The sequence below is a fragment of the Pelmatolapia mariae genome, linkage group LG22 (genome assembly GCF_036321145.2).
Source record: "Pelmatolapia mariae isolate MD_Pm_ZW linkage group LG22, Pm_UMD_F_2, whole genome shotgun sequence".
Classification (NCBI taxonomy): Eukaryota; Metazoa; Chordata; class Actinopteri; order Cichliformes; family Cichlidae; genus Pelmatolapia; species Pelmatolapia mariae.
In genome coordinates, this window is record NC_086245.2 from 21,874,885 (window position 1) to 21,886,163 (window position 11,279).

At 39.1% G+C, this 11,279-nt stretch overlaps 1 protein-coding gene and 1 pseudogene across 1 annotated transcript; one reads left to right on the plus strand and one right to left on the minus strand.

Moving 5' to 3' along the window:
- The window catches only part of LOC135932967 (dynein axonemal heavy chain 3-like), a 32,975-nt pseudogene extending 28,134 nt beyond the window's left edge, over positions 1 to 4,841 (minus strand).
- Positions 4,842 to 4,884: 43 nt separating this feature from the next.
- dazl (deleted in azoospermia-like) lies at positions 4,885 to 10,320 on the plus strand. Its single transcript, XM_065470775.1, has 10 exons — positions 4,885 to 4,889; positions 5,670 to 5,787; positions 6,466 to 6,588; positions 7,612 to 7,703; positions 7,985 to 8,036; positions 8,129 to 8,195; positions 8,327 to 8,466; positions 9,489 to 9,569; positions 9,785 to 9,835; positions 10,276 to 10,320. Exons 1-10 carry the CDS (start codon positions 4,885 to 4,887, stop codon positions 10,318 to 10,320), a joined length of 774 nt encoding a protein of 257 aa, XP_065326847.1.
- The last annotated feature ends 959 nt before the right edge of the window (positions 10,321 to 11,279 follow it).

Below are 11,279 nucleotides of genomic sequence, written 5' to 3' on the forward strand. Positions count from 1 at the left end.
GAAACCACCCAATCCAGGACCCTCCATCACTGACTGGGTAAAATGTTTTAAAAATAGTTTTATGTTGTCTAGGACGACGTATTTGCTTCTGTGATTCAAATTATTTTATTTATGTACTTATTTACTTTGTCTTTATGAAAACTCATGTATTTGTTGTTCACAGATTCAGTGTGATAACTCTAACCGCTGGTTCCATTCTGAATGCCTGGACATGGAAAAGGCACAGCTCATCAATGCACAGAACAGAGTGGAAGTGTGTGCTTTACCGGTAATTTTCTCTGAAACCATACAGTTGTTTGGGCTGTGAGGTGGAGGGTGAAGAGTGAGGGTGACTCAGAGTAAGAATCCAGTGAAATATTCATGTCACTTTAACAATTTTCTTGTAAGAAAATTTTTAAAATACAGATCACAAATACAATACAGGAATTTTATTTAGCTGGGGATAAGGTCAGGTTGAACAGAAATGTTCAGTGAGAAGACAATGCTTTGGAAATATATTGTTACCTCTTACAGTGTAAGAATTCTAAGCTTGACTGACTTTTCAAGTGAAGGCTCACTTGACCGCAGTAAAGTTTTTGTGAAGGAATGGGCAGCAGTGTGCATTTCATGCCAGCATGCAAAGTTTCCATAAACACAATAAGGTGCCCCTTGAGCCGTTCCTCATCCCCGGCAAACGTTTTGATCATGTGCATATTGATCTGGTGGGTCCCCTTCCGCAATCACAATGTTTCACGGACCTTTTGACCGTGGTTGACCGCACCACCAGAGGCAGACCCCCTGGCATCCATGACCGCAGCACTGGTGGCCAGGGCACTTTTGTCAACTTGGGTTTCGCATTTAGGTTCCCCCCCCCACTGACATTACCTCTGACAGAGGCCCCCAGTTTGTTTCGGAGCTTTGGTCTGCCATGGCTTATGGGTGATTCGGGGTTAATGGACTCTGGGTTTTCCCCCTAGGAGCACCCTTCAGCTGATGGAGCCCAAGCTTTCTTCAGCCTTTCCTGCCTGCCCACACCAGCCTCGTTCACAGGAGAGAGCTTCCTCTTCCAGTTCTCTGCCTCCTAAGTCGTTTGCTTAAGCCCAGGGTCCTGGACTCCGTGGTGGACCACCAGGTGGTTCCACTCACACCCAGTGTGTGGAGAGGGTGAGGTTTTGGCACTTTCAATGTTCAGTTGTGTGAAGCCATGATTAAAGTTGGAGTGAAATATTAAGATCTCTCATGTCGTCTTTACATACCTCCTCAGCATACTAATGTTGCAAATCACATTGATTTTATTTTGGGGCTTCAACTACCATAGATTTTATTTTATTTTTTTTAAATTGAGAATTTAGAATCTTTTTAAAATTATTTTGTAGACAAAAGATCTGGAAAATTTCTCTGAGACCAGTCATGTTTTCATTGCAGGGTATTTGCAAGAACATTCTTTTTGTCATAGACTGATCAACTAGTCATATATTATTCACAAACACTGCTCATTGTGCCTATTACTAGTGGTATCATATGCGTACCCAACTCGACAGACATATAGTGTCTGCTGCCAAGTATGGTTGGGAATAGAAACCAAATCCCAGCACAACAAAGGTAACCATGCAGGTAGGAGTTATGCATACAGGAATTAACATACACGTAGACATAAACTACACCTTTCTTAGCTGCTACTTCAAAGCACATTGTGCGCTGTCTGTCCTGTGTGCTGCACAACAACATTCAATATTTAGTATTTACTGCTGTTCACACTTAGCTAGATTAACGGGATGGTGTTGTGTTTAGTATGTTGCTTTGTTTTTTGTTTTTTTGCTTGTTTTCTCTTCTTTTTCTCTCAACAGGTGATCCAGGAGATTTTTTTTTTCTTTTTCTCTTTGTCTTTGTAAGTGCCCTTTCTCACTGTCCCTCTTCCCTTCTGTTTTTCTTTTCCTTCCTCTCTTTCCTATCCCCCAGTCATGTCTGTCCCATCTGTAACAACTGAAAATAAAATAAATAATAACAACAAAGGTTGATCAAATGGACCAATACGGCAATGCCATGATGATCCATTTGGCAAAATAAATCCATTTGGTATCCTTGTTGGTCTTCAGACAACAATTCTGACGGCTAAAGAACCAAATGGGACAGACAAAAAAAAAAAGGAATTAACATACACATGCTAATTTCTACAGATTACAATGGCTTATATTTCAGTGTTCTAGATAGAAATCCCAGAGAACTGCTAAATGGTCTAACCTGAAATACAACAAAGGTATCGATGGAATCCCAAAAGGTGGCACTGTAAGCGATCCCTGAAAAGGAGTCTGACATGTGCCTGCCGGAGTGAACAGGGTTGAAACATGAGCCAGCACCTACAATCGGATTTGCCTGGGCACATACCGCAGCTCTATGCCAACGTAAAGCTACACTACAGTTATTAAGTCTGGACATTAGCATACAAGTTTCAGTGACAGGCTGCCTGTTTTGAGGCAGTCTGTTAAATTGGCAATACTCACTTTTGAATCAGTTCGTCTCTTGTACTTTGGCACTGTCTCTGGACAAACTCTTCAAACTCAGATGGTAGGAGGGGGAGGCTGGAGGAGAAAAAGGTCCTCCAGCTTGATAAACCTCAAGGAAGAAAAGCTGAAAGGAGATCAAAGATAATGACTTGCAATTCACACTTTAAAAGTTATACTTTTAATTGGTTCAGTCAGTTAATTAATACATCTTAGTACAGAAATTCAGCTTCACACCACAATACTCATGCTGTTTCTCTTTGTATCTGGCGTAACATTGCTTTACATCTTAGAAACTGAGCTGAATTAGCTGTGGGGGAGGCATGAGGTTGTTTCCTGTGTGCTCAGTATGACAATTTACAAGTCAAATTCTTCACTGAAAATATCCCATGCACTGCAAGTAAAACAGTATAATCTAAGTGAACAGGAAGAACACATTACCTGTTTAGCCACATCTCCTGCAGTAGGAGCATAATATGAGTGACAGCAAAGAGATGCTGGCTTTGCCACAACTTAACATCCCTGTAGCTGGTTGCACAGGGCACTGGTGCGCGAAAAAACCTCCTGGGAAAACGCTGAGGGACATATGGATAATCGATGAAATTCAAATGGGTCCATGAGAATGTAGTCCACTGGTCAAATGATCATGAAAGAATCATTAGTTTTTGTCTGTTTAATTATAGAACAAATGCTAACAGTGGAGATGTGTGCAATCACTGAGGATTACTATCACTGTTTAGTACCTACGCTCTTCAAGCTGAAGTAAAAATCTCTTTTGACTTCCTTTTCCATGGCAGCACTCAAACTCTGGAGGGGTTTACTATCCTTAGTGTTGGGAGACAGCAGCTGCATGATGTTGATCATCTGCTGGCAGGGCTGGGGGGCCAACACTGAGCTGGGAACAGTGTTGATGTAGTACATTTACCTCTGTGACAGCAAAGTCAAGGTCATTCATGTGTTAAAAAAGGGGGTTTAAATCAGCGTCTGACTAATTACACACTAAATTCAGTGATACTTGCTTCCAGGTCTGTGTCATTAGGTTCTGCCTGAGTGGCCCTGATCATCTTCTCTTGCTCAAGCATTATGTCCAGCTGCTCTTCAGGACTCATAGGTCGCCTGCTGGGTCTGGGCAAGCTTCTAGACCTGGACCTGAAATGATACATGAGGAGATGCATCCCTATGAAAGGGTGAGTGAATTAGATCAAGTGTTTTAAGAAGAAGAACACCTTAAAGTTAAGTTACTGATGTAATTTGTTTGCTTAAATGTATAATTACCTGCTCCTTGGGGTTATTGCTTTCCTCTTTCCAGGTGGTGTTAGTACTAAAAGCCTCATTAAGATCAAAATATATGCTGAAGTGAAGTTTCTCAGGCAAGTCTTAAGAAGTACAAAATTATCAGATAGCAAATCAAAGAATACTGCAGTCTCACATCGCTTTACAAAGCCTTCCACTTTTTAATCCCACAGCGAGACAAGCTCAAAAGGATACAAGACCCCGCTGGTTTTGCCAAGGATTGATGGAGAGTGTGTCGTCTGCGCTGGAGCTGATTAATTTTCAGATCCTTAGCCCGGGGCCTGTAGTTGTTTCCAATGGACTCACTGGGGGTTCGGTAGTGATGCTGCTCTTTAAATGGAACTGCCAGCGTCCATGATTTGATCTGGAGAATGGTTTGGTATTCGCTGTGCCTTAAGACGATCTGAGTTCAAATAAAAGGTTAAAAGGTGGCACAAGGATTTTTGCTTTTAACTCCAGACAGTTACTTAACTGACTTTTCTAAAGCACTAGTTCATATGCAGCACAGTGAGCATTATTCTTACTTGATAGAGTTCGGAGGGTTCGCAAAGGTGGGGGAACAGAATATTCTCTCTTCTGACTTGTATTAAAAATGGAGTCGTCATCCATCTGTAAATCGGATGAAAACAGTGAGGGTTGGAACACAAAGACACTTAAACACACACTTAAAGCTTTATTACCTTAATTTGCATTCTACATAAACCAATTGTTTTGATCTCTCAGTGCTTATTTTTCAATGAGGACTTACTGATAAAAGAAATATTACAAAAATGCTGTAAATTAAAAAAGGATAAATGCATAGGCAAGAAAGAAGGAACCGATGCAGTTAGAAGCCAGAGCCTTTTGTTTGTTGCTGGAACCAACACGACAAAGTTTTCCCTTCCAAACGTTTATAAACTGGAAGCCAACGTTAAATTTACATTTACCATCACGTATATTCTGTGGACATCGACAAGCCTATATTTTAACCCAATTTCTCTCTCCCCTATAAACCAAGTAGAGTTCGGCGACCCGTGACTGAGTAATTTTCTTTATTTTATTTTTTTTTACTTTTTTCAGCCGTTCCATTTTGTTCAGCTTTTCTGTTACAAAGGAAAATGAAAGCATGGGAATGTCGTGACTATAGGAACAAAAATGATATAAATTCACATTCACATCTTGTCATATTTAAAGACTAAAGCCGGAAAAATCCAGGCGTGCTGTCAGTTACCTCGTTTCGGTCTTTGTAATGTTATGCTAGCAGGATTTTTGAGCAGCGCCAGGTTAAATTTTCCATTTAAAAGTCCCGCTGTTGTAACTTGTAGCTCGGAAAAGCGGCGGTTGTAGCAAGTAATAATCCGCCACTCGCACATATCTGCACACACTCTACCTCAGTCTATCTGCCATTTGCTCTGTCAAGGCTTCAAATCAAGAATAATCATCATGTACCATAAACTGAAACACCGTTGATCTCATTCGGGACGGTATCCGAATAAATTTTGTCTTATGATAGAATATACCACATATCAAATATACTTCTGATATAGCATTAACATTGATGTAAAACGATGAATATATATAGTGCATGCAAAATACCAAATACTTAGGTACACTGGCTTGCTCCTCTTAGATGTAGATGGAGCTGAGATGAGGTGGTGTGAATGATAGCTATATAATATGTTTAAATAAATATCTATCTATCTATCTATCTATCTATCTATCTATCTATCTATATCACATAAATTCTGTTGCATATGTAAAACACAGCACCAAGTCAAATTGTGAGTCATCAAAACTTTTCACATAAGTTTACAAACGATTGAGAGATTTTAATTTGCAGCTATTTCGTTATTCCATGCTATTTAACTTAACAAAATTACGAAAATAGTGACATTACTCACGTCTTGCTTTGGTTAGTCACGTGGACTGGGTGGGCGTGGTTTCACCACGGGTGGAGGTCGCTGTTGTCGGGCAGAACAAGGTCGACGGCGTACCTTTCAGTGTGTCTGGTCAGGTTTTAGTGGTTTTAGACATGGTAAGTTCCACTGTTAAATTTCTGCACCCGACAGTGTAGCACAACAGTCTTAGTGATGCAGGTTATTGTACTTGTTAACTTCTTAATTGGTACGGCGGCTCACCACTGTGCTAACTTTCTCTCAGCTAGCTAGTTGATAGCTTGACCTTGCCTGCTAAAATTAAAAAGGCGCACTTGCTTTAGCTAACGTTAGCTTGGCTAATAGCCCATTCAAGCCACATTTAACAATAACTGTAAAAAAAAAAAAGTCATGTTAACATAAGTTACATGGCTTTCGAAACAAACTTGTGTTGTCATACTGTTTTATTATTTTGTAGTTTCTATTTTTTTAAAGATTTATATGTCAAAGTCCTCAGTGCACTACTGCTAGCATCGGTGTCTGAACAAGCTGATTTTTTTTTTGCGGGAAATCACAGTAAAAATAAGGCTTAGACACTATATGATCTTTACAAGGGTAGTTAATGCTAAATCTACAGTAAAGTTTTATACGTTAAATAAGTCTGCACTTTTAAATTGGTTTTAGTGGTTGGGCCAGCAGCCATCACATGGTGGCAGTGCCGAGTAGCGAACGCATGTTAGGCACACTCGCGATCTTGTAGAGATACGTATATTCCCGAAATATAAGCTTGTGAATTGAGATGGCTTGTTTGTTGTTTTCTTTCTTTTTTGAATTTTAAGGATATCAACAAGCCCCGAAGCGCTAACCAGACTTTGCCTTCTTTGAAGTTGTCAAATGGATACATCTTACCTGAGGGCAAATTGACTCCTAATGCCCTCTTTGTTGGCGGGATCGACATGAAGGTAATGCCGAAGCTGTCAAGCCAGAAAGTATTATCCGACATTTGCCTAAAGCCCGCCAGTATTTTAAGTTGTTGTAAATGACTTGTTGAACTTTACGCTAACATATATCTCATTAATGATAAAAAGACATTTTGAGTCACACAGAATAATCCTTTCATAGGGTAGAAGCAGCAGTTGTTTTTTGAACTCTTGTATATCCTTTACTTATTTAGCTAAATACTAGTTAATATTAGAAATGTTAATTTCAAGACAGCTGGTCATAGGGCAGCAGAAATTGCAAGAAAAGTAACAAAACAGTGATACGAATGTATTTTCAGTGGCTAAAAAGGACTCGATTGATTATAGTCTGGAATACAGAGTAGGGTAGAAAAACGCAGACTCTTAAGGATGCTTGTAAAAGAGGTCATTTCTTTTTCTTATATGTTACAATTTGTGAATCCTGTTTACTAGAGCCCATTTACCAATATAAGCTAAAATATGACATTAAAAATTATTAATAAATAAAATTTAAATCACTTAAAATTATACATAAATGCCACTCTGGTGTCATATCTTGCCTGTAAATTTGGTGAATTGTGTATAATCATTTTTATTTATTTTTTTGGTTTTGTTTTTGTTAACGTATTAAGCAAAAAATTTAAAGAAAAATAATTTGCTTTCTTTAACCGCACATATTTCGAGAAGGAAAAAAAACCTACATGGTTCTTTTAAAACGTATTAATTAGAACATGTGGCAATAGCCAGGGACTGCAGCTCACAGTAGAGCCACTACTTGAAAAGAGGAGGAGACCCCAGAACATGGGACATGCTGGAGAGATTACATCTCTCAGCTGGCCTGGGAGGTCTGGGAATAATAGGACTTTTCTGGGCATTTTCTTAAGAATTTTTTTTATAAATCTATTGAAAATCACATGAAAACAAAGAGATTTGTCAGAAGCCTGTGGAGTCAGGTGTGATACACCCTGGACAGGTTACCAGTCTGCTAAAAATCTGGTTTCTCTCTTTACTTGTTTTAATCTTTAGGTGGATGAAAATGAAATGCGGGACTTCTTTGCAAGATATGGTACTGTTAAGGAAGTAAAGATTATCACATACCGTGGAGGAATCTGCAAAGGGTAAGTTTTTGCTGTTCAGAGTAATTCGGGTTTTGCTCCCAGATTTTGAAGAGATAATGAACTGACTATTGCTTCACTTTCTGTTTCAATGTACTGAGGTTAAATTTTGGACTGTGATGATCAGAGTATTGAACATGTAGAAGTATTAGTGAAGTTTATTTTGCCTACAAGACATGAAAATTCATTATCTTATAACATAATCTACTTATATTTCAGACTGAATGTTATTACTTCTTCAATATATTTGGATATTCTGATTTATTTTGTGTGTTTGTTCCTAGTTATGGATTTGTGTACTTCAGTGAAGATGTCAACATTCAGTCAATCATTGAGGTAAGAAGCCCGTCATTGGATCTGTTTTGTGTCTATGCATATGTCTAATGTGGAATAATAATATACATTTTCTGTAAATATTTTTGCCATAGCAACAGATCAGTTTTAAGGGACGGAAACTCAAGTTGGGCCCTGCCATCATGAAAGAAAGGGTCTCTCGTATGTATTCTGTTTGTTGGGTAGTGCATATACTTATTGTTCTGTTTTCACTAAATAGGTTTATAATGTTAATGCCAAACTGATATCTCTCTCTCTATCTCTCTCTCTCCCCCCCCCCCCCCCAAATCCAGGGTCGATGCCGTCGCGTCTGGTTGGCCCCGCTCCTTGGGTGAATCCCACCCAGTACTTCTACTGTGCTTGCTGCTCACCCATGGGAGGTGGGGTGCCACAACCTTCGCCCATCATAAACGGAGGCAACCCATATAATCAGGTATCTTACACTGAAATTACCTTCAGGTTGTTATTGAATGTTGTTAAATGCTGATCATTTGTAATCGATAAGCGCTTGCTCACAAACTACATATTGCCATAACCACCAATTTTATATAAGAAAACATGGTTACCTTTAGATGGATCATCAAGAAAGTGCCAAAGCTATTGTAAAACATAAGTCAGGCGGCTGCTTGAGCAAAAACAAAAGAATTTCCATGTAGAAATTGATACAATAGTGTTTCCTTGGGACTGGTGGTGGTTTTTATGGGGGATAAAGTAAAGAGCAGGCTGAAACATTTGAGATGGTACTTGTTGTATCCAGTGAAACAGCACAAGTGCGGGAAAAAAAAGAAAGTTTTTACATCAAAATAAATGTGGTTGGGAAAAACAGCAACAGACCACTAGAAAAGGAAGAAAACAGGTGGAAGATGAGGGCAATGTGATTTGTCAGTCACAGATGAGAAACTCCATGCAATTACTGGAGGAAAAAAAACATGCATGGATGGAATAATGCCAAGAAACTAGTGTGATGATGTTCAGCGAAGTTGTTAACCTATTTTAATGAATGTGAGTTTAACAAACGGAGCTATTCAAGTTTTATCGTTGTAATTTGTAAAATGTTTAGAATTTTATTGTCATGTTTTTTTTAGTTGGACTCTCTTTTTAAGTATATATTTTTGTTTTGTTTTTATTCCAGTGATAATACTTCTGAAATATAAAATGGAACATGTATTTGCTGAGACAGTTGGTTAATCCTCACAAAGACTAAAGTTGCAAAGTGTACAATAATGTATAACTTTAACCGAAAAGGCAACAATTGTAAGTAGTAATAAATATATATATATATATATATATATAGAGAGAGAGAGAGAGAGAGAGAGAGAGAGAGAGAGAGAGAGAGAGAGAGAGAGAGAGAGTGTGTAATCTCCAAATTGGCCGGTTATTCAGTAAATGGTACGTTGTTTGGCTCTACAAACTCTGTGCTGTGGTTTCATGTGTTGTTACTGGCTTTGATTGCAGCCATACTCCTATGCCAACTTTGGAGGGGTCATGATCCCACAGATGCCAGTGAATTACGCGCAGAATGCCTATGCCTATCAGGTACACGCACACAAACACACACCCCCACACAAAGGGTCTCGCAGCCATTGCACATATTGCACATGCATGTGAGATGAGGGCTTCAATCTGGTTAAAGTACACCTGGCCCTGCTTACCCCACAATCCAACATACCCTCCCTTCCTCCTATAGTAGCGAGTCTGGGTTTGTCTGTTGCCCTCTGTTTGACAGCTGACGCCTCTCCCCTCATACACAGTACACCCCACCTCCCTGGACGGCGGACCAGAGGACACGGCCTGTCAATCAGGTGACTGCATTGAATAGGAATAAGAATAGCAGTCATTAAAAAGAAAGACTAAACAGATGTCCTTTGAGAATTGGGTAACTATTGCAGATGAACCTTGTTTTTCTTTTTTTCTTTTTCTTTTTTTTTTTTTCTTCTTTTCCCTCCTCCGTTTTTGGTTTGCCCCCCCTAGGAACAAAAGTCATTGTTGTCCACGAACTGTGATGTCCATGTACACCACTAGATGGTGTTGTCTGGCCTGTGTTGGCATCCTGAAGAATGGCTCAACAATGCACTCTAACCTTCCCTTTTTTCCACAAAAGTTAATTTTGTGTACTTGACAATTCATGACACATGCAGTGCTTTTCTGTTTGTGCTTGTTTTTGTAGTTGTTCATGTCTTTGGAGCACATCTATAGGATTATTCCACCAAACTCTTTTTCTTGTGTTACACTTTGTTTCCAGAGCTTTGTGGACTGTGGAGTCCAGACCATGCTGACTGTGCTGTAGTCCACAGCTACTGAGAACCATGCCAGGTAAAGCAGAACCACTGCAAATAGTTGTATTTTCCTAAGAACTTTATTAAAGTCACACAAAGCAGAAATGTTTGACCAACGCTTTTAAAAAGACTTTTTCTGTTTGTCTGTGTGATTTGAGAAAAAACTTTACTTACTTGTGATTTATTTATTTGTCCTTTCTCTTCCTCACATGCAGGCCTCAGGGAGTCAGAATTTAGACAAGATTACACCTTGATTCTCCGGACATCTGAAGTAACCCAACTCTTCAGGCTGTTTTCCAAGTGCCCTCGCCTCTCATTCCGTGCCTCAAACATTTGAGAGCCATTTTAACACCAAACTGCATGATCTTTCCACTTCAGCTGATCTGATCCCACAACTACAATTTGTAGTGCTGACCTGCAGTCAGCTGCTTTTAACCCACATGGATCACAGTGACAGCACAGGAAGAGCTGAGCACCCTCACCAAACCAGCTGGCACATGGGATCACATTTTTTTTCTTTTTTGGTTTCTTTTTAAGTATTCCAAACATAGAACGGGACGACTTTTTTAAGCCCACCTTTTGTGCTTATTTATATTTTAGTTTTAATTTACTTTTGGAATTATTTTAAATGTTTGGTTGGAGGGTTTTATCCTGTGCTTGGGCTCTCTGTACATATGTATATATTTGTATATTACTACAATGTCCTGACCTCAATCTGTTTTTTTCAGCATTGGCATATTTGTCTTCTAACTCAAGTTCAGGTCTAATGCTCCTCAGATTAATAATCTTCATTAACTTGTTTACTATAGCATAAGAGCACTTGGTCATTCCATTAATTTGAAGCGCACCACCCTCATTTTTTTCTCTTTTTTTCTTTTTTTAAATTCATGGGGTGTAGGTTGAGGCAGTAAACCAATCTCAGTCGCCTCATCATTATTACTTACTTCTCATCTTCATCATTGGTCTAATG